Below are 24580 nucleotides of genomic sequence, written 5' to 3'. Positions count from 1 at the left end.
GACCTTTCTCTCTGTCTCTCTCTCTCTCACTGTCCACTCTGCCTGTCAAAAAAAAAAAAAAAAATCTTAAAAAAAAAAGCAATATTGTGGACAACCTCAGGAGAAAATGCTGCAATTTAAAAGGTTTGTAGTTATCCTTTAATAGGATAGTAGGTGATGTCTGAGAAAACACCTACTTGAATATTTCAATAAGGCTAAGTTGGGAGCAGGACTTGAGTATCACCCACTTCCATGATCCTTTCGAAAATCTCAGCTTGTCATAGCATCAGGTGCATATGTGTTGAAATTTAGGAAGTGTCATGCATCTGGTGCATGATGGGAAGAGAGGCCCAGGTGCTTGATGTTGAGTAGGTTTGCCAGTCTTCACTCATCTTGGATATTTCTAGCCAGTACAATCTTAGGAACAACACACAAGGTGTGCAGTATGTTCTATGTGTGGTATTAGCATGGGTGCTGATAGTCCTTAATTTCTAGTGCTCACTAGCTACCTGCATATCTCAAGTAGCTCAAAAAAGTTAAATGAGCCAGAATCAAGCCAAGTGAATACAACTGCCAAAATTTAATTACAAACAGAAGCAAACCACAATAGAGTGGAATGAAAACAATCCAAAAAAATGAAAGTAAGAAGAGTTAAAAACATAGTTTAAATCTCAGGAGGACTGCTTAGCATTTATGCCATGAGAGCATTGTGCACACATCCCCTCTTCGCCCAATAAGCAAACTTCTGGCAAAGAGGGCAAATTTGGACTTACACACAGAGAAGTCTATGATTCTCATGAGTATAAAGTTTGTCAGAGACTCATCCCCTAATCTGGACAAACCACTCATCATTCAGAGCTGGGATATAGTATAATGGCTGGCATATATAAGTCAGGCGATGGGCCAATGGTCACAACTTGATCTGTAGAGTCACGTGGGGAAGGAATCATGGGCAACCAATAAAATCAAACAACTTTGCAAATGATGAGGATAATATTTCAAGTAAGTATCACACGGAAAATACTTAACAAAATTTATATGTGGAAATAACTCATTGTCATGGTCCCACTCATAATATGAGAAAGCCAAGAATGCAGATTGTATGTCAAAGGAGGAAAAACTAGACTTTAAAGAACATATAGCCAGTCTCAGTCATACAAGGTAAATCCTTCATTTGGATTTCCTAATAACTGCTGAGGTGTGGTTCCATATAAGTTACATTTTCAATGTTTTCTCTGTAATTTTACTGATGTTTCTTAAAATTTGCCTTACAGTAAAGGTTTCCACCTCCAATACATTCACAGGGATTTTGCTCTATGTGAATCTTCTGAGAGGTGGTAAAACATGAACTATGGTACAAAGTCTCAGTATACACACATGCTTTCTCTTCTCAATGTACACTGAAGAGTGACTTTTGCCAAAGATTTTTCACATACATTATATTGACAGTGTTTTCTTCTTTGTGTAGTCTATGGTATCTATTGAGGTTTAATTGAAGCAAAAGATTTTTTTTTCACATTGATTGCATTCAAAGTTTCCCAGTTTTTCAATTCTATGCCTATTGAGGCTTTAATTCTGGGATAGTTTTTCCGTACTCATTTAATTCATGAAATTTCTCCTATGCGGATTTTCTGATGTGTTATGAGGTCTGACTTATGGCAAAAGGCTTTTCCAGATTTACTGAATTCATAAGATTTCTCCCCTATGTGAATTCTCCTATGTTTATTCAAGTTTGACTTCTGGGAAAAGGCTTTTTCACACTCATTACATACATAAGGTTTCTCCCCTGTGTGAATTCTCAGATGTCTTATGAGGTCTGAGTTCCGGCAAAATGCCTTTCCACATTCACTGCATACATAAGATTTCTCCCCTGTGTGAATTCTCTCATGTTTCTTCAAGTTTGACTTCATGTAAAAGGCTTTTCCACATTCATTACATTCAAAAGCTTTATCCCCCGTGTGAATTCTCTGATGTGCTATAAGGTGTGATTTCTGGGAAAAGGCTTTTTCACACTCATTACATTCATAAGGTTTCTCGCCTGTGTGAATTCTCTGATGGGTTATGAGGTCTGACTTCCAGGAAAAGGCTTTTCCACATTCATTACATTCATAAGGTTTCTCCCCTGTGTGAATTCTCTGATGTCTTATGAGAGCTGATTTGTGGCAAAAGTATTTTTTGCAGTCGTTACACTCATAAGTTTTCTCCCCTGTGTGAATTCTCTGATGTGTTACAAAGTGTGATTTCAGGTAAAAGGCTTTTCCACATTCATTGCATTCAAAGGGTTTCTCCCCTGTGTGAATTTTCTGATGAATTAGGAAGTGTGACTTTCGGGAAAATGCTTTTCCACATTCGTTACAATCATAAGGTTTCTCTCCTGTGTGAATTCTCTGATGTCTTATGAGGACTGACTTCTGGTAAAAGGCTTTTCCACATTCATTGCATTCATAAGATTTCTCCCCTGTGTGAATTCTCTGGTGTTTATTCAAGTTTGACTTCTGGGAAAAGGCTTTCTTACACTCACTGCATACATAAGGTTTCTCCCCTGTGTGAATTCTCTGATGTGTTATGAGGCCTGACTTCTGGCAAAACTCTTTTTTGCACTCATTACATTCATAATGTTTCACCACTGTATGAATCTTCTGATGTGTTACAAAGTGTGACTTTTGGTAAAAGATTTTTCCACACTCATTACATTCAAAAGATTTCTTCTCTGAGTGAGTTCTCTGATGTGTTATGACATGTGATTTCCGGGAAAATGCTTTTCCACACTCATTACATTTATAAGGCTTCTCCCCTGTGTGAATTCTCTGATGTGTAACAAAGTGTGATTTCAGGTAAAAGGCTTTTCCACATTCATTGCACTTAAAAGGTTTCTCTCCTGTGTGAATTCTCTGATGTATTATGAGATGTGACTTCCTGGAAAAGGCTTTTCCACACTCATTACAATTGTAAGGTTTCTCCCCAGTGTGACTTCTCTGATGTCTTATAAGGACTGACTTCTGGCAAAAGGCTTTTCCGCATTCATTGCATTCATAAGATTTCTCTCCTGTGTGAATTCTCAGGTGTTTATTCAAGTTTGACTTCTGGGAAAAGGCTTTCTCACACTCATTACATACATAAGGTTTCTCCCCTGTGTGAACTCTCTGATGCGTTATGAGGCCTGACTTCTGGCAAAAGTCCTTTTTGCACTCATTACATTCATAAGGTTTCACCGCTGTGCGACCCTTCTGATGTCTTACAAAGTGTGGTTTCACGTAAAAAGCTTTTCCACACTCATTAATTTCATATAGTGTCTGCCCTGTGTGAATTCTTTGATTTCTCATGAGATATGACTTCCAGGAAAAGGTTTTTCCACATTCATTGTACCCACTGGGCTTTTCCCCTGTGTGAGTTCTGTGATGGACTGTGAGGCAGGATTTATGGCTGAAAGATTTTTTATAGGGTTCACATACATAGGGTTTCTTTCCTGTATGTGTTTTCTGATTCATTGTAAGATCTGATTTGTAATTCATAGCTTCCTCACCCTTAAAAAATTCACAGAGTTTCTCTTTTGTTTGGGTTTGTTGATACTTACTAAGGTTAGAATTTTTATGCAAAGTTTCCTTCCCTATTTGAATTGTCTTCATTGTCTTTCCTACAATAGTTGACTTGTTACAAGTGTCTCTCATATAAGCCTTCTCAAATGTAAAGAACATTTTCTTCCTTTGCAAGGTTTTTACTTGTTTACTGTGATCAAATGGCACAGTCTGAACCTTGTGATGCTGACTATGAGGCTCTGAGCAATGAGAAGAGTTCCCAGGTACATTAGGGGCATCTAATTTCTCTCCAGCTTGCATCTCATCCAGCACACTAGGGATATGCACATTGTGAAATATACTGCATACCTCAGGTTTCATTCCTGAACAATTTCTCTTTTTGATGATCAGTTTTTGAATATGGCTTGAGCTTAAATTACGTGTTTTTCTTGATTCAGTGCCCTTGTGAGTGAATGTATTGTTTGTGACCACATCCTTCCTCAAATTTATGTCTTGACTTTCCTTGTTGGTCACAATCAGGCCATCTCTTTCCTGGGAAACTGAAATGAGAAAAAAATACTCATATTCAAGAAGCAAATCCAAACGTATCTTCTGGAATACTCAAGTAAATGATGCTTCCTCTTATACTAATTGCCTAAGGCATTCATTTATGACCATTATAAGGCTTTTCTCAAAAATAACTATAATAATAAATTATATCAATGTATTTACCCAATGTTCACAATCTTTTTGTTTACTACATTAAATGCTTTTCTTTTAACTATGGCAAAATAGGTTATGTGTTAAGATATGTTAAGCCAGTGCTTGAGATGACTATATCCTATAACAGTCCCAGTTTACATCCTGCGACTTGCTTCTAGTATAGTTTTCTGTTAATATATCCTGGGACATAGAGTTCTTGGGCTCTGCCATGGAATTCTAAGCTTTTGGCTTCATTCAGACTGATTCAGCCATAATCCTTGCAGGCATTTGGGGAATGATCCAGTGTACAGAAGATATTTATCCCCCCCCCGCCCCTCCATCACCCCTCACTCTGCCTTTCAAGTAGAAGAAAATCAATATACAAGATTTTAAAGAATGGTGAAATGTTTAGTAAGGATATTCCTGCACTGATCACCTGAAATAAAAATATTTACTAAGAATATTCTTGGGAGATTCCAAGATGGATGAATAGGGAAAAAACATAATGCTTTAGGCAAGGGGAAAATAGTAGCAAAAAAAAGTAGATAAAGTGCAAGTGAGGTAGAGAGAAATCTGTGGTAGAAATTCTACAGAAAGAAGAGGGATGCCACAGATTAGTGTAGAAGGTGTGGATGCACAGCAAAGAGTGGGTGGAAACTGTTGAAATCTTTACTTAATGTATACTAAACTGATCTTCTGTATATACAGAAAATTGAAAATGAATCTTGATATGAATAGAAGGGGAGAGAGAGCGGGAAAGGGGAGGGTTGTGGGTGGGAGGGAAGTTATCGGGGGAGAGGGGGAAGCCAATGTAGTCCATAAGCTGTACTTTGGAAATCTATATTCATTAAATAAAAGTTAAAAAAAATTATTAAATTATAAAAAAAAAAAAGAGCAAAAGACAGAACCAATGAACCTGACAGCTGAGAGCCAGAGGAAGTGCCACCTTGGGAGAGTGAGGTGAGAGCAGACTGCAGCAGCCCATGCCACTGATGATACTGCCAGAAGGAGAGCCTGGCAAACCACACTGTCTTTGACTCTGGTCTGGAGCCCTAATGGGGAACAGGGTACCTGCCTAACCCAGTTTAAAAACGGAAAGTTTCTTTCTCCCCATCCCCCAACAAGGGCATGAAGCAACTGGCAAAAAGAAGGCACTATACTGACATCATTAGCATGGGGGACAGCTCTTGTGTATGCGTGTGATCCAGAATACTACCAGATGGAAAAATCTGTGTCCCCCATGACTTTGAGTCTGCTGGCTGGGAGGATTGACAGGGGGTTGGGCACTCACATAAGACTGTGAGGTACTTCCAGCCTCTCAACATATCACAGGCTCTGAGACGCACACCCTCAGGGCAGAGCACCCACAGGCAGTTGGCTTCGGGAATAACTCTGCTGTGTCAACAGACAGGATAGGCTAGTGAGGTGGAGCAGATGTTTTGCAACCCATGACTGTGGGAGCCTTGTGTGTTGGGACTGTGGGAACCCTGTGATTGGATGATAGGATGTAGGGTGCAGCTGGGTCTCTGGACAATCACTGTGTCTCTTGCTGGAGGTACAGTTTCCAAACTGCCTAGGTGGGTTTTTGCAGTGGAATCCATGCTCACAGAGAGGACTGCAGAGATCCTTTGTGTGGTTCATGTGGCAGTGTAGGTGAGTGTTTTTAAGTTGCTGTAGACGAAACTCAGGCATTGATCACTTTGGAAGAGAGGAGGTAGGTGTGTGATTATGCCAACAGAGATGATCATACATTCATCCCTACTGACAATAGAGATCTATAATGCCCGGCTTGGGTGTCACCCTGGATACTACAACACCCTGGAACATAGATCATAACTCCCTGACACCACCCAGCACATGCCTCTGAGAACTCACTGAAAGAGCAGACATTCCACAGAGGCATAGTTCACAGATAAAGCAACCAGAGGGGAAAATTGAGCATTTTCACAAATGATAAAAAAAAAAATAGAAACTCAAGAAACAAAAATGAGCAAGAAAACATGACTCGCCCATAGTAACACAACAACACTTCAGTATTAGATTGTGAAGGCAAAGAGACTGATGAAATGCCTGAATGGAAATTCAAAAGATTGATCACAGGATTACTCAGAAGCCAGGAAAAGCAAATTCATGAATTAAAGAAATCCATATATTACATGGAAGGAAAATTTTCCCATGAAATTGAGATGTAGAAGAGAAACCAAATGGAAATATTAGAAATGAGGAATTCAGCATGTCAAATAAAAATATACTAGAGCCTTAAAAACACACTTGGTGAAACAGGAGAAACAGTATCAGAGCTAAAAGACAAATTTTTCAAAATACCTCAATCACTCCAAAACAAATATAAAGAAGGAAAAAATAAGAAAAATTAAAAACGGTATTAAAGATTTAAGGGATGCATATCTATCAAAGGACCCAAAATATGGGTCACGGGAGGTCTGAAGGTGTGGAAAGAGAGAACGGATTAGAACATCCATAAAAATAATTACAGAGAACTTCTCCAATTTGGAGAAAGAAAAGGACTTCCAAGTACACAAGGCACATAGAGCTCCTAATAGACATGACCAGAAAAGATCTTCATGAGGACACACTGTAGTCAATCTTTCAATGTTAAAACAGAAAAGATTCTTAAATGTGCATGAGAGAAAATCAGATTACTTTGAGAGGATCTCCAATTAGATTAACATCTGACTGCTCACCTGAAACCCTACAGGCTAAAAGACAATGGCAAGATATAGTTCAAGTCTTAAGAGAAAAAAGTCAACCCAGAACACTGTACCCTGCAAAGCTCTCCTTTATGAATGAAGGTGAAATAAAGACCTTCCATAACAAAAAGAAATTGAAAGAATTTGTCACCTCTAATCCAGCCTTATAAAAGATGCTGAAGGATATGCTACACACAGAAACACAAAGTATGGCCAACACTATGAAAGAATGTGAAGGCAGAAAATCTCCCAGCAAAAATACAAAGCAAATCCACAGCAGAAAATGGGAGTATTTATGTAAAAACAGCAGAGCCAAATCATTACCTATCAATCATAAACTTGAATATAAATGGCCTAAAATCTCCAATTACAAGATATAGACTGGATGAATGGATTAACAAAAGAGACCCATCTATTTGCTGACTAAAAAAAAAAACCACATCTCACCAAATTAAAAGATGGAGAAAGATATTCCAAGCTAACAGAAAGAAAAGAAAGTAGGTATAACCACCCTAATATCAGGTGAAATGGACTAATACAAACACTGTTAAAATAGACAAAGAAGGACATTATGCAATGCTTAAGGTATCAATTTAAAAAGATGTGACTATAATAAATGTATATGCACCCAATGTCAGAGCACCTGGCTATTTAAAACAAATGTTAACGGATCTAAAGGGAGACACAGACTCCAGTACAATAGTAATGGGGGACTTAACACCTTTTTTTTTTTTTTTTTTTTGGACAGGCAGAGTGGACAGTGAGAGAGAGAGAGAGACAGAGAGAAAGGTCTTCCTTTTTCCATTGGTTTACCCCCCTAAATGGCCACCACAGCCAGTGTGTTGCGGTTGGCGCACTGCGCTGATCCAAAGCCAGGAGCCAGGTGCTTCCTCCTGGTCTCCCATGCAGGTGCAGTGCCCAAGCACTTAGGCCATCCTCCACTGCCTTCCCAGACCACAGCAGAGAGCTGGACTGGAAGAGGAGCAACCAGGACAGAATCCGGTGCCCCGACAGAGACTAGAACCCAGGGTGCCAGCGCCGCAGGTGGCAGATTAGCCAAGTGAGCCATGGCACCAGCCCACCTCATTTTCAACAATGAACAGTTCAATAGGTCAGGAAATCATAAAAAAAATAACAGAGCTAATCTACATAATAGACCAAATGAACCTAACTGATATCTACAGAACCTAGAAGAAGATACAAAAAGTGGAAAAATCTTCCATGTTCACAGATTGGAAGAATCAGTATCATCAGACTGTCCATACTATTGAAAGCAATTTATAGATTCAATAATTTATAGATTTATAGATTCAACAAATTTATAGATTCAATTTTAGTTTAGTTTCAATTTATAGATTCAACAAATCAAAATGCCAATGACATTCTTCTCAGTTCTAGAGAAAATGATACTAAAATTCATTTTGAAACACAAGAATCCTCAAGTAACTAAAGCAATCTTACACACCAAAAATAAAGCTGGAGGCATCACAATATCAGATTTCAAGACATACAGGGCAGTTATAATCAAAACAGTCTGGTACTAGCACAAAGATAAGACATGTAGAGCAATGGAACAGCATAGAAACTCCAGAAACCAATCTACTCATGTCCAACCAGCTAATCTTTGACAAAAAAATCTAAAATCAATCCCTGGAGAAAGGGCATTCTCTCCTACAAATGGTGCTGGGAAAATTGGATCTTCATGTGCAGAAATATGAAACAAGACCCCTACTTTACATCTTATAAAATAATCAACTCAAAATGTATCAAGGATCTGAATGTACAACCTGACAACATGAAAGTACTACAGGAAAATATTGGGGAAACTTTGCAAAACATTGGCAAGGGAAAAACTTCTTGGGGAAAAAAAAAACAGAATAGGGAATCAAAGGAAATATAAACAAATGTGTTACATCAAGCTAAGAACTTTCTGTATTGCAGAGGAAAACATTCAGCAAAGTGAAGACACAACCAACAGAATGAGAGAAAATATCTACAAGCTATGAAACTTATAAAGGATTAATAAGCAGAGTCTATAAAGAGCTCAAGAAACCCAACAACAACAAAAGAAACAATCCAGTTGAGAAATGGACAACTAAACAGCATTCTGGCTTCAGAATCAGCCCTTAAAGCATTCTGATCTGGCTAAAAAGCCCATGAGAGCATTTCAGGCATGAAAAGCCAAGATACTGTGGCAAAACATGACCTACATGAAAGATCTCTGTGAGTGAGATCCCAGTGGAAAGAAAGGGCCATCAAAGAAGGAGGTACCTATCTTTGAAGGGAGGAGAGAACTTCCACTTTGATTATGGCCTTGTTTAAATAAGGTCTAAATAACATGAACTCAAAAGGCTTCCATAGCCTTGGCAGCACATGACAAGAGACTCGGGTGACTACTGATGTCATAAAAGAGTGTCAATTGTTACATCAACAACAGGAGTCACTGTGCACTTACTCCACATGTATGACCTCTGTCCTTAATGAGTTGTACTATGTGCATTAACGGTAAAACTAGTCTTCAAACAGTACTTTATACTTTCTGTGTCTGTGTGGGTGCAATCTGTTGAAATCTTTACTTAGTATAGAGTTGTTCTTCTGTATATAATTAAAAATGAATCTTAATGAAGAATGGGTGGGAGAGGGAGGAGATGGGACAGGAGTGGGGATGGGAGGGTAAGTATGGGGGGAAGAATCACTATAATCCAAAATACGTACCTATGAAATTTATATTTATGAAATAAAAGATTTCTAAAAAAAAGAAATGGGCAAAGGACTTGAACAGGCACTTCTCAAAATAGGAAATACAAATAGCCAACAGACACGTGAAAAAATATTCAAGATCACTAACCATCAGAGAAATACAAATATAAACCACAATGGCTCTCATACAGAAATCAACAAACAATAAATGCTGGTGAGGACATGGTGCAAAAGGTACCCTAATTACTACTGGTAGGAATGTAAATGAGTACAGCCATTATGCAAGACAGTATAGAGATACCTCAGAAAGTAGAAAATAGATCAATCATACGACCCAGGAATCAGCCTATGAAAGAGTTACCTATAAACCCATGCTTATTGCAGCTCAGTTCACAATAGCTAAGATATGGAATTAACTCAGATATCCATCAACTGATGAATGGAAAAATAAATTATGCTCTCTGTATATATAATATGGAATACTACTCAGCAATAAATAAGAATGAAATCCTGTTGTTTGCAACAAATTGGATGCAACTAGAAAACATTATATTAGTTGAAATAAGCCAGTCCCCAAAAGGCAAATACCACGTGTTTTCTCTGATCTGTGGTAACTAAAAGAATATCAAAAATGTAATGTACAGGAGTGAAATTGACATTCTGAGATCTGATGATTATTTATAGCCCTTGTCTCTACTGTTGAGGAATTTTTTTTAACTATTTGTTAATTATTAGCTCAGCGTAGGATTAACCTTGTGAGTATATAATAAACAGAAAGTAGATCATTATAAAAATTTAAGGAAGAAAGGAAAGAAGAGGAAGCATGCACAGGAGGGAGCTTAGGGTAGTAGGAAATATCACTATGCTCCTAAATCTGCATATATTAAATACATGAAATCTGTTGACCATAAAAAAAATGAGAAAAACAAGAATGGAAGGAATTAATAAATACATGAAAAAATTCCTGAGGAAAATCAGGGAATTAAAGTAAAGAAAGAAAATTAGACTTTAGGGTATATTTAAGCAAGAAAAAAGTGTTAGTAGAGTCAGAAAGGGATTGGATTTTTAAAAAATGAAAGCATATATTCATCAAGAGCCAAAGAAGAGGTGGAGAGATACACACATGAGAGCATTTCCCAGAATTTGTAGAAAGCCTATGTCTGCTGCCTGAAATCAAGCTGTCACCAAGAGTGGCACTTCAGATAATAAACTGTGTGAACAGTTCTAGTGAAAATTCACTGCATTCCTTTTGGCATAGTCTCCATACCATGTATGTGCTGACTGACCTTTTAAGTTTGGGTTTAGGCATTCTTGAACTATCCATGGCTCTTCTCCTTGTTCCAACTTGAAGATCAAGTCAGGTTTCGTAATACAGTACCCTGTTAATAGGAAACGTAAGACTTTGTCAAACCACTAATTTAGATGTTTTGAAGAAGGAAAAAATCTTGGTCAAGAATTCTGAAACAGAAGTTCTGATTTAAATTCTTTCCTAGATGGAAGATATGCAGATTCTTCATGGAATCAAATCCAGTACTCATCCAGCATTAAACTTTATTAAGTGCTCATTTAATAGTCAAATGGAAAGAAAACACTCCAGTTGGGCATGTTAGGGGACTTTCACTCACCCAAGGACAGCAGGCTGCTGTAGGTCTCCAGCATCACATCCTTGTACAGGATTCTCTGAGCATGGCTCAGGTCCTGCCACTCCTCCCAGGTGAAGTCCACAGCCAGGTCTTCAAATGACACCAACACCTGTAAGATCACATTTCTCCTCAACAGATCAGATCTACCACAAAGCTGAAAGAACTGGGGCACACTCTTCTGTGAGTCTTACGTCCCTCTTACATAAGATGCAGCTAACAGTGTAATCTATATGGCAACAGAAAGCAAAATCTGGGGGAGGGGGTGATTCTAAGACAGTGGAATAGGGAGGGAGTTTACTGTTCTATCTAGGGAAAGACAGTTTAAAAAGTGGAGTGGAGGGGCTGGCGCGGTGGCACACTAGGTTATCCTCCACCTGTGGCACTGGCATCCCATATGGGCACCGGGTTCTAGTCCCGGTTGCTCCTGTTCCAGTCCAGCTTTCTGCTGTGGCCCGGGAGGGCAGTGGAGGATAGCCCAAGTGCACCTGCATAGCCCTTGTATGCACCTGCATAGGAGACCAGGAAGAAGCACCTGGCTCCTGGCTACGGATTGGTGCAGCACAGGCCGTAGCAGCCATTTGGGGAGTGAACCAATGGAAGGAAGACCTTTCTCTCTGTCTCTCTCACTGTAACTCTACCTGTCAAATAAATAAATAAAAATCTTTAAAAAATAAAAAGTGGAGTGGAATCTCAGGGAAGAGTAAGGGAGAAAATTACAGTGGAAACTGTGAAAGTTAGAGGTTAGAGGGATGGTGTGGATGTGCAGCATAAACATGGACACAACACAGGACCCCCTGCAGCTGAGAGCCTCAGCACCAGCTTTAGAGAGTGAGGTGAGACCAGACTGCAATAACCCAAGCCACTGGTGATATAGCTGTAGGGGGAGTCTGGCATATGTCCATCTTAGAGCACTTGGGCCACAGTGTACCTACCAAGCTACAGGGGAAAATGGGGCTTGCTTCTCTCTCCCTCTCCACCTAACAATGGCATCTTTTAACTACCTGAAAGAGGGTGGGTGCCATTTTGGACACATGTCACAGCTGTACCAGCTTGTATCCATGCACCCAGCAACCAGGAGACAACTGAGCCTGGTTGGGAGAATTGGCAGGGGGCTGGGCAGCTACATAGGACTGTGAGGTCCCCTCTTTGAGGCTTAGGTTGCCTGGGTGAAAAACCTATAAGTGACTGGCTCTGGGAGTGTTTCTGTCTCTCTGCTGACAGGACAGACTGGCAGGGAAGAGTGGATCCTTGGTGCCCAGTGACTGTGGGAACCTTGTATGATGAGACTGTAGAAACACTATGGCTGTGTGGTACGGCGCAGGGTGTGGCTGGGTCTCTGGGCAGTTGTGTGCAGCTCCACACACTCATGTCTCCCTAATTGACTGGGCAGTGTCATTGATGCAGGATCTGTGCTCACATTGAGGACTACATAAATCTTTTGTGTGATTCTTGTGGCAGCTCAGATGAATATTGTACACATTGAGGCTGGCACCCAGGTATTGGTTTCCTTAGAGGAGAGGTGAGCGTGAGATTACACCAATAGCTGATCAAATCCTCCCCTGCAAAGCTCATATTTATGAATAAAGGTGAAATAAAGAGCTCCCATAACAAACTTAAATTGAAAGAATTTATCACCATATATCCAGCCTTGCAAAAGATACTTAAGGATATGCTAAACACAGAAACACACAACATGGTCATCATTATGAAAGAATGTGAAGGCAGAAAATCTCCCAGTAAAAATACAAAGAAATCCAAAATAAACAGGAATATTTATCAAAAAATGGAAGGACCAACTCATTACTAATCAATAATCCCTTGAATGTAAATGGCCTCAACTCTCTAGTTAAAAGATACATACTGGCTGAATGAATTAACAAAGAAGACCCATCTATTTGCTGCCTACAAGAAACACATCTTACCAACAAAGATGCATGTAGATTGAAAGTGAAAGAATTGACAAAGATATTCCGTGCTAACAGAAACCAAAAAAAGAGCAGGCATTGCGATCCTAATATCAGACTAAATAGACTTTAACATAAAAACTGCTAAAAGAGATAAAGAAGGGAACTATGTAATGATTAAGGGATCAATTCGACTGGAAGATACAACTATAATAAATGTATATGCACCCAATTATAGAGTACCTGACTATTTGAAAGAAATGTTAATAGATCTAAAGGGAGACCTAGACTCCAATATAATAGTATTGGGGGACTACAATACTCAACTTTCAGCAATGGACAGATGAATCAGGCAAAAAATGAGCGAGAAAACAACAGTTAATTGATACTATAAACCAAAAGGACCTAATGGATATCTACAGAACTTTTCACCCCACAGTTGCAGATAAACATTCTTTTCACCAGTGAATGGAACTTACTCGATTATATCACATACTAGGCCTTAAAGCAAGGAGCAGTAAATTAAAAAAAAATGGAAATCAACAACTCAAGAATCTCAGGATAACAAACACATGCAGACTTAAAAACATGCTCCTGAATAAACAGTGGGTCAAGGAAGAATTCAAAGAGAAAACAAAAAATTTCTAGAAATGAATGAAGACAATCGTACAATATATAAAAACTTAAGGGATACAGTGAAAGCAGTATTTAGAGGGAATTTATAACAACTGGTGCCTACATCAAGAAATTGTAAAGACAGCAAATAAATGAGTTAACAATGAATTTCAAGGACATAGAAAAGCAACAGCAAACTAAACCTAAAACTAGGAGAAAAGAAATAATTAGAGAAAAAGTAACAAATTTGAAACAAAAAAGACCTGTGAAATGCAGAGTTGTTTTTTTGAAAAAATAAATAAAATAAATACACCATTGGACCAACTAACCAAATAGGAAGAAGACCTAAATCGATAAAATTAGAGATGAAAATGGAAATATAACAACAGATACCACACAAATAAGAAGAATCACCAGGAATTACTACAAAGAACTGTATGCCAACAATTCAGGAAACCTGGAAGAAAGGATAGATTTCTGGACATACAACCTACCTAAATTGAGCCATGAAGACATACAGAACCTAAACAGACAAATAATCAAGACAGAGATTGAATTTCCCAACAAAGAAAAGGGCAGGAATGGATGCTTTACTGATGAATTCTACCAGACATTTAAAGAACTAACTCCAATTCTTCTCAAGCTATTCAAAACAAGTGAAAGAGAGGGATCCTGCCAAACTCCTTCCCAGCATCATCTTCATTTCTAAACCTGTAAAAGATAGAACAGAAAAAGAGAATAACCAATATCCCAGATGAACATAGGTGCAAAAATCCTCAACAAAATACTAGCCAATCAATTCCAAAAGCACATCAGAATGATCATTCACCCAGACCCAGTAGGATTTATCCCTGGTATGCAAAGATGTTTCAACGTTTGTAAATCAATCAATGTGATATATCACATTAGCAAACTATAGAACAAAAACCATATGATTATCTCAATAAATGCAAAGAAAGCCTTTCATAAAATACAACATCCTTTCATGATAAAAACCTTAAACAAATTGGGTATAGAAGGAACATTCCATAACACCAATAAGGCAATTTATGAGAAACCCATGGCCAGCAACCTACTGAATGGGGAAAAGTTGGAAGCATTCCCACTAAAATCTGCAACCAGACAACAGGGCCTACTCTCACCATTGCTATTTAATATAATACTGGAAGTTCTAGCTAGAGTCATTAGGCAAGAAAAATAAATCAAAGGGAGACAAACTGGAAAGGAGGAAGTGAAACTATCTGAATTTGTAGATGACATGATTGTATATATAGGGGATTTAAAGGACTCCACTAAGAGAATACTGGAACTCACAAAAGAGTTTGGTTAAGTGGCAAAATATAAAATCAACACACAAGAATCAATAGCCTTTGAATTTAAAGACAATGAGAAAGAACTTCTAAGATCAATGCCATTTACAATAACTACAAAAAATTAAATACCTTGGAATAAACTTAATCAAAGACATCAAAGACTTCTACAATGAAAATTACAAAACATTAAAGAAAGAAATAAAAGAAGCCAGTGCCGCAGCTCAATAGGCTAATCCTCCGCCTGTGGCGCTGGCACCCCAGGTTCTAGTCCAGGTTGGGGCACCGGTTCTCTCCCGGTTGCTCCTCTTCCAGTCCAGCTCTCTGCTGTGGCCCGGGAGTGCAGTGGAGGATGCCCCAGGTCCTTGGGCCCTGCACTTGCATGGGAGACCAGGAGGAAGCACCTGGCTCCTGGCTTTGGATCAGTGCAATGCGCTGGCCAAAGCGCACCAGCCGCAGCAGCCATTGAGGGGTGAACCAATGAAAAAAGGAAGACTTTTCTCTCTGTCTCTCTCTCTCTTCTCACTGTCCATTCTGTCAAAAAAATAAAGAAAAAAAGAAAGAAAAGAAAGAAAAGAAGACACAAAAAATAGAAAAATCTTTTACGTTCATGGATTCAAAGAATTAAGAGCATCAAAATGTCCATACTACTGAAAGAAATTTACAGATTCAAAGTGATATCAATCAAAATACTAAGGACATTCTTCTCAGATATAGAAAAAAATACTAAATATGAAAACTCAGGAGACCCCAAATAACTAAAGGAATATTATTATACAACAAAAACAAAGCCATGGGTATCAAATACCAGATTTCATGAAATACTTTAGGGCAGTTTTAATCAGAACAGCAAAAAAGCAGATGTGTAGGCCATTGGGACAATACAGAAATTCCAGAAATTAATCCATGCATCTACAACCAACTTATCTTTGACAAAGGAGCTAAAATCAATCCCTGGAGCAAGGAAAGTCTCTTCAACAAATGGTTCTGGGTAAACTAGGTCTCCAAATGCACAAGTATGAAATAAGACCCCTACCCTACACCTTTCACTAAAAACAACTAAAAATGGATCAATGACCTAAATCTACAACCCAATACCATCATATTATTAGAGAACGTGGGGAAATACTGCAAGACATTGGCATATGCAAAGAATTCTTGGAAAATACATCAGAACCACAGGCAATCAAAGCAAAAATGGACAAATTATATCAAATTGAGAAGCTTCTGCACTGCAAAATAAACACTCAGCAAAATAAAGAGACAACTTACACATGGGGGAAAATATTTGCAAACTATGCAACAAAGGACTAATATCCAGAATCTATAAAGAGCTCAAGAAACTCAACAACAAAACAACCTATTTAAGAAATGGGCAAAGGACTTGAAAAACCATTATCAAAACAGGAAATCCAAGTGGGCAACAGACACATGGAAAAAAATGCTCAGCATCAGTAGCCATCAGGGAAATGCAAATCCAGACCACAATGAGGTTTCACCTCACCCTAGTTAGAATGGCTTTCTTACAGAAATCAATAAACAACAAATGCTGTTGAGGATGTGGGGAAAAATGGTTCCCTAACCCACTGTTGGTGAGAATATAAACAAATGCAAGATAGTATGGAGATACCACAGAAATCTGAATATAGACCTACCATATGACATCCCACTTCTGAGGACCTACCCAAGGGAAATGAAATCAGCATATGAAAGTTATCTGCATCCTCATGTTTATTGTAGCTCAATTCACAATAGTTAAGATATGGAATCAGTGCTGAGGTCCATCAGCTGAAGACTGCATAGATAAAGAAATTATGGTATATATACACTATGGAATATTATGCTGTGGTAAAAAATAATGAAATTCTGTCATTTTCAACAAAATAGATGCAACTGGAAAACACTATACTTAGTGAAATAAGCCAGTCCCAAAATACTACATGTTTTCCATGATCTGAGGTAACTAATAGAGTATCTAAAATGTAATGTATTGGTGTAAAATGGACATTTTGAGATTTGATTATTGTTTATAGCCCTTGTCTCTTCCATTAAGGAACAGCATTGAACTCTTTGTTGAACTCTTTTACTTAGTGTCGGGTTCACTTTATGATCATTAAATAAACTGAAAATACATCTTTATATAAATCAAGATTGGGAATGGGAGAGGGAGGAAGAAGGGGTTGGCAAGTGGGCAGGTTGGAGGGTAGGGTGGGGAGTATCTCTATGTTCCTAAATCTGTATATAAAATACATGAAACTTATGTAACTTAAATTTAAAAAAATTGAAAATATTTCATGAGCCAACAGAAAAGTATTAAGAAACAAGACCAAATCAGACAAGACAAACAGAAAATAAGTAGCAAATGGCAGACATAATTTCAATCATATCAGAAAGTAGTTTAAATGTAAATGAACTAATAATTAAGGCAAAGGTTGTCATATTTTGTAAAAGAACAAGATGGTTTAGTATGCTATCTACAAGTTTCACTCTTGAGCTAGAAAGACAAAAAAGTGAAAGGATGGAAACAGATATACTATGCAGACCTAGATATACAGCCTAGTGGTTAAGATACCTGCATCATGTATGAAATATCTCAGTTTGCTATATACCTTTGCACCTAACACTGTTCTGCTACTACAGACCCTGGGAGGCATCAGTGATGGCTCTTGTAATTGATTTTCTGTCTGCTGACTTAAGTCCAGCACATTCTTGGCTACTGTAGTATTTGGAAAGTCAACCAGTAAATGGGATCTCTCCATCACTGTCTCTCTCTGCCTCTCTCTCTCTTCCAAATAAATAAATAAACAAGCAATTTAAAAGGCATGTACTATCTAAACACTGACCATGAAAAACAAATGGATATATTATTTAGCAGATAACAAAATAATCTTCAATAAAAATGTATAATCAGAGATATAGATTTTTTATAATAAACAGATCATAGATCAGTGTGATGTACCAATTATAAATGTTAATGTTTCTAAAAACAAAGCCTCAGAAACATATAATTGGGCCAGTGCCGCGGCTCAATAGGCTAATCCTCCGCCTGCAGCGCTGGCACCCTGGGTTCTAGTCCAGGTTGGGCAGCCGGTTCTGTCCTGGTTGCTCCTCTTCCAGTCCAGCTCTCTGCTGTGGCCCGGGAGTGCAGTGGAGGATGGCCCAAATGCTTGGGCCCTGCACCTGCATGGGAGATCAGGAGGAAGCACCTGGCTCCTGGTTTCAGATCAGCGCAGCATGCCGGCCCTAGTGGCCACATGGGGGGGTGAACCAACGGAAAAAGAAGACCTTTTTCTTTGTCTCTCTAACTCTGCCTGTCAAAATAAATAAATAAATAAACAGACATACAATCAACAGAATTAAAGAAAACATTTTTTTAAAATTTATAAATATGCTGGATAACTAACACTCCTCTTTTAGTCATCAAAAAAAAAATGTAAAAAATAAATATACTCATGAATGAATGAGAGTATGTTGACCTAACATATTTATGGACCAATCTGGAACACTCACCAAGACAAGAGAGATGCTGAGACATAAGACTTAAGACCAAAATCTTAGAGTGTTCTCCCTAAACCCAGGGAATAAATTAGAAATAAATCAGAAAATAAAATTCAGAAAGGTACTCAGTAATTAAAAATAAAGTAATGGGGCCAGCCCTGTGGCACAGTAGCTTAATGCTCTGCCTGCAGTACCAGCATCTCATATGGGCACCAGTTCTAGTCTCAGCTGCTCCTCTTCCGATCCAGCTCTCTACTATGGCCTGGGAAAGCCATAGATGATGGCCCAAGTGCTTAGGCCCCTGCACCTGCGTGGGAGACCCAAAATAAGCTCCTGGCTCCTGGCTTTGGATCAGCGCAGCTCTAGCCATTGTGGAGAAAGGTCTTCCAACCACTGGTTCACTCCCCAAATAGCCTTTCTCTCTTTCTCTCCCTCTCACTGTAACTCTACCTCTCAAATTTTATTCTTATATTCTTTATTTTATTCTCATATTTCGTGATTATTTAAAGCTATAGCTAAGAATTTGAAGTGTTAAGAATAAATAGGAGAGAAATGATAACATTGGGTTGAAATTAACTTATTTGAAATAACCTTTATATTGCATGGGCAACAAAAGGAAAAAAAGAGGAACTATAAAAAACTAAAACTTTCAAGGGGCTGGCACTGTGGCGTAATGGGTAAAGCCGCTGCCTTCAGTGTTGGCAACCCATATGGGCACCAGTTCAAGTTCAAGTCCCGGCTGCTCCACTTCCCATCCAGCTCTTTGCTATGGCCTGGGAAAGCAGAACAAGATGGCCCAAGTCCTTGGGTCCCTGCACCCATGTGGGAGACCCAGAAGAAACTCCTGGCTCCTGGCTTAGGATTGGCACAGTTCCAGCCATTGCGGCCAATTGGGGAGTGAAGCAGCTGATGGAAGACACCTCTCCCTCCCTCCCTCCCTCCCTCCCTCCCCCTCCTTCTCCCTCTCTCTGTCTCCCTCTCCCTCTCTCTCTCCCCTCCATCTCCTTCTCTGTGTAACTCTTTTAAGTAAATAAATCTTTAAAAGGGGGGGGGGGGGGGGCGCGGCGCTGTGACACAATGGGTTAACACTCTGGCCTGAAGTGCTGGCATCCCATATGGGCACCAGTTCTAGTCCCAGCTGCTCCACTTCCGATCCAGCTCTCTGCTATGGCCTGGGAAAGCAGTACAAGATGGCCCAAGTCCTTGGGCCCCTGCACCCGCATGAGAGACCCAGAAGAAACTCCTGGCTTCGGATCAGCACAGCTCCGGCCATTGCGGTCAACTGGAGAGTGAACCATGGGATGGAAGACCTCTCTCGCTTGCTTTCTCTCTCTCTGCCTTTCCTCTCTCTGTGTAACTCTTTCAAATAAATAAATAAATCTTTAAAAAAAAAAAAAAAAACCTAAAACTTTGTATATCAAAAGACATTCTCAACAGAGTGAAAAAGGCAACGCATTTCGTGGAAGAAAATATTTGCAAATCATTCAACATTAAATTAACATTGACAATATATAGCATATGAGAAAACAGAGATATTTTGCAAAATACCAGCAGATTTCAAAATGTAAAAGTTGCAAAAACAAAGACAACTTAAGAAACTGATAAATGTACTGTCAGAGCTGAGGTGATATGCTAGAAGAGGAAAATGGCATTAGGAAAAAACCCCAAGAAATCTGAACAAAGTATGGAGTTTAGTTAATAGTAATCTGGCATGTACACTGTGGATACACATTTATATGCCATGTGTAGATAAATACTAAAATGTTAATTACAGCATCTATTTTCTCTGTAACTGACATTGATTTATAAGCATTTGTAATCAAAAGTAGAGTCCTAAGACACAAAAGTAAAACTGAAATGAAATGACAAAAAGCCCTAATAAGCCTCCTGCCATTATTCATTCCAAATTTGGTTGGGGGAAAGTTGTTGGCAGGAAATTAGGGACATATTTAAGCACTCAACACACTGTCTTCTAATAAAATATACTTATTTTAAAATTTTTATTTATTTGAAAGGCAGAGTAACAGAGACTGAGTAAGAGAGAACTTCCATCCACTGGATCACTCCCCCAAATGCCTTTAATAAGTTGGCATGGGCCAGACCAAATCCTGAAGCCCAGAACATCTTGTCTTCCCACATGGGTGTCAGGGATCCAACTAATTGACCCATTACTGTCGGTCTCCCAGGGAGGAAGCTGGATCAGAAGCACTATGGGACTCCAATATAGGAAGCACGTATTCCAAGAGGTGGCTTAATCTGCTGTAGCACAACAACTGCCCCCAGAAAACACCCTTTGTGTGAGACTTGGAGCCAACCATCAAATGAGAGTTTCAATATTCAGATTTTAAATTGCTCTGTTCCAACTCTAGAGTATACTTCCTATGTCATGGGCATCATCCTTTTTGACTGATATTCTTGTTTATAAAAAATATTTGTTTGAAAGGCAGAATGACAGATTAACACTACATTTCAGAATATGAGAATACTGTGACTATGTGGTAAATATGAAAATTCTACAACTCAAACCAATAAAAGCCGAGTTAAAAATCAGCAACGATTTAAAGACATTTCTAAGGATGTGACATTGCAGCACAGTGAATTAAGTTTGGCTTGCCATGCCAGTTTTCCAGCAATCCCATATTGCGGTGACATTTCAAGTGCTAGCCACAGTTCTTCTGATCCAGCTTCCTGCTAATACACCTAGAAAGGCAACAGAAGATAGACCACATACTTGGGCCTCTGCCACCCATGCGGGAGACCAGAATGAAGTTCCTGGCTCCTGATTTGAGCCTGCTTCAGATCTTGCTTTAGTAGCTATCTGGGGAGTGAAGCAGCAGATGGAAGATCAGTATCTGTCTTTTTCTGTATCTGTCTCTCATCTCTGTGTATGTGTGTGTGTGTGTGTGTGTGTGTTGCTCTAACTTTCAAATATATAAGGAAATCTAAAAAAAAGACATTTCTGGGGCTAGCTTTGTGGTGTAGCAAGTGAGGCAGCACCCTATATGAAAGCCAGTTTTAATCTCAGCTGCACCATTTCTAATCCTGGCCCCTGCTAATGTCTGAGAAAGCAGCAGATGATGGTCTGAGTATTTGGGCCCCTTTCACTAAAACGGGAGACCCAGATAGAATGCCGGGTTCCTGGCTTAGATCTGGCCCTGCCTGAGTCATTACAGTCATCTGGGGAGATAATCAGGAGATAGAAGACCTCTCCTTTTCTTTCTGTCTCTCCCTCTGACTCTGTAACTCTGCCTTTAAATGAATAAAATAAAGCTCTAAACATACATTTCTATGAAAAAGGATGTATAAGTAGCTGATTAGCACATGAAAAGATCCTCAACATTATTTAATGTTTAGGTAAATGCAAGTGACAACCACAATAAAATGCCACTTTACATCCACTGCAATGTCCTTTATCAAAATAAGTACTGGGGGGCCAGTGCTTTGGCACAGAGGGTTAAGGCCCCAGTCTGCAGCACTGGCATCACATTTGGCCCTCAGTTCTAGCCCCAGCTGCTCCACTTCCAATCCAGCTCTCTGCTGTGGCCTGTGGAGGATGGCCCAAGTCCTTGGGCCCCTGCACCTGCATTGGAGACCTGGAGGAAGCTCCTGGCTCCTTCCTTTGGATCAGCTCAGCTCTGGCCATTGCAGTCATTTGGGGAGTGAACCAGAGGATGGAAGACCTCTTTCTCTCTCTGGTTCTACCTCTCTCTGTAACTCATTCAAATAAATAAAATAAATCTTTTAAAAAAATAAGCAGTAGTAAGGCTGGAAAAACTAAAAATCTAATGCATTGCTGGTGTGAATGTAAAATACTAGAACCAATATGGAAAACAATACTGAAGGGCTGCATGTGGTGATGGCTTTTTCAGTAGCAGAACTGAGAGGCAGTGCAGAGAGTAACACACCAATAATAAAGAACACCCAAACATCTTGGTCTCTCAACATCTTCTTCTTCTTTTTTATTTGATAATATCTATATATTTGAAAGGCAGAGTTGCACAGAGAGAGAGAGAAAGATTTTCTATCCACTGGCCCACTCCCCAAATGACTGCATTAGCCAGGGCTGGCCCAGGCCAAAGCCAGGAGCCAAGCGCTTCTTCCATGTCTCCGATGTAGGCACAGGGGCCCATGGACCTGGGCCATCCTCTGCTGCTTTCCCAAGTGCATTAGCAAGGAACTGGATTATAAGTGGAGCAACCAGGACTCGAACCAACCCGATATGGGATGCCGGCATTGCAGGCGGTGGCTTAATCCATTACAGCACAATGGGAGCCCCTCTCCACCTTCTTTTAAAGTCACTGGTAATCAATCAGTTCCGAGTGATCTGTCCTGATGACCTCATCTAATTCTATTCACCTCACCTCCCAAAAGCTTTATCTCTATGCACCAGAGTCAGAGAAAATTTCCTTTCTCTTAATAACTCAATTTGGGAATTATCCCCCCAAAATCTTCAAATTGTAGCAGCATACAATGAAGTAATGTCAAGCTCAAAATAAAAGATTTTGACAAACACTACAACATGGATGAACCTTAAAGACATAATGTTCCATGAAATACACCATTAACAGGAGGACAAATATTGTGTGATTCTACTTATAAGAATTTGATAGAGAAGATAATTTCATAAAGACTGTCAGGGTCTGTGTTGGGGGAAATAGGGACTTACTATTTGGTGCACACAAAGTTCCACCTGAGAGAGATTAAGAATTCCCCAGATGATGAGGCCGGAGCCACAGCTCACTTGGTTAATCCTCTGCCTGTGGCACCGGCATCCCATATGGGTGCCGGGTTCTAGTCCTGGCTGCCCCTCTTCCAGTCCAGCTCTCTGCTGTGGCCCGGGAGGGCAGTGGAGGATGGCCCAAGTGCTTGGGCCCCTGCACCCACATGGGAGACCAGGAAGAAGCACCTGGCTCCTGCCTTCGGATCAGCACAGCGCGCCAGCCGTGGTGGCTATTTTGGGGGTGAACCAATGGAAGGAAGACCTTTCTCTCTGTCTCTCTCACTGTCTATAACTCTACTTGTCAAATTAAAAAAAAAAAATTCTCCAGATGGATGCTCTGATGGGTCCAAAGGAATCTGAGTATGCTTAACCCCACCTAGATGTACACTGAAAATGTCAAATGTTTGTTCATGGATTTTATCAGAATGAGATGCTTTTTTAAAAAAACCGACAGTAGTCAGAGGCTCATTACAGTCACTGCTGTGATTGATGCATACATACATCTAGTTTTCAGTATTCACTTGAAGTGGCTACATGAAATAAGAGAATAAAATGAAAGTAGCTTGAAAATGTGGCAAGTTGTTTTTGGGCTAGAAACATAACTGCATTAGTGCAAACTACAGATAGAATCATGTACATGTATGTAAGCAAAAGGTACAATTATTTTTAAAATTATTTACTTACTTTTATTTGATAGGCACACACAGAGAGACAGGGACAGAAAAAATATCTACCAGTTTGTTCACTCCCTAAACGCCCACAACAGCCAGGACCATTGAAGCCAAGTGCTGAAGCCAGGTGCCTGGGATTCAACATGGGTCCCTATGTGGAAGTCAGAGATCCCAGTATTTGAACCACCACCTGCTACCTCCTAGAGTCTGTATTAGCAGGAAGCTGGAACTAGAAGCAGAGTTAAGGATTCAAACTCACAGAATCAAATATAGGATTTGGGTGAAGCCAGAGGCATATTTTTAGAAATCATCATTTGGGGTCAGCAATTGTGCCTCATTGGGTAGATCTGTCACGCCGGCATCCAATATGAGCACCAGTTCAAGTCTCAGCTGCTCTGCTTCTGAGTCACCTCACTGCTAATGTGCCTGGGAAAGCAGCAGAAGATGGTCTGTCCTTGGGGCCCTGCCACCCATGTGGGAGGCCTGGATAGAGTTCCAAGTCCATGGCTTCAGCCTGGCTCAGCCCTGGCTGTTTGGTCATTTGAGGAGTAGACACAGATAGATATCTCTCTGTCTCCTCTCTCTCTGTGACTCTGTCTTTCAAACAAATAAATA

The 24580-nt window shown here is 39.6% G+C and overlaps 1 protein-coding gene across 16 annotated transcripts in view; it reads right to left on the bottom strand.

Moving 5' to 3' along the window:
- Positions 1-540: 540 nt before the first annotated feature.
- The window catches only part of LOC100340453 (uncharacterized), a 90837-nt gene continuing 66797 nt past the window's right edge, over positions 541-24580 (bottom strand). For all 16 annotated transcript variants that reach the window (XM_051838369.3, XM_070067832.2, XM_089317164.1 and 13 more), the window contains 3 exons: positions 11230-11356; positions 10891-10983; positions 541-4054 (listed from right to left, as the gene is read on the bottom strand). In XM_051838369.3, the coding sequence (XP_051694329.2) occupies positions 1584-4054; positions 10891-10983; positions 11230-11356 (2691 nt within the window). In that variant the 3' untranslated portion in view covers positions 541-1583. The remainder of the gene's footprint in view (positions 4055-10890; positions 10984-11229; positions 11357-24580) is intronic.

Source organism: Oryctolagus cuniculus, chromosome 17 (assembly GCF_051225735.1).
Source record: "Oryctolagus cuniculus isolate XC-2025 breed Fujian yellow rabbit chromosome 17, ASM5122573v1, whole genome shotgun sequence".
Classification (NCBI taxonomy): domain Eukaryota; kingdom Metazoa; phylum Chordata; class Mammalia; order Lagomorpha; family Leporidae; genus Oryctolagus; species Oryctolagus cuniculus.
The sequence above is the reverse complement of the archived record's forward strand: the minus strand, read 5'-3'. Positions and strand labels throughout refer to the sequence as shown.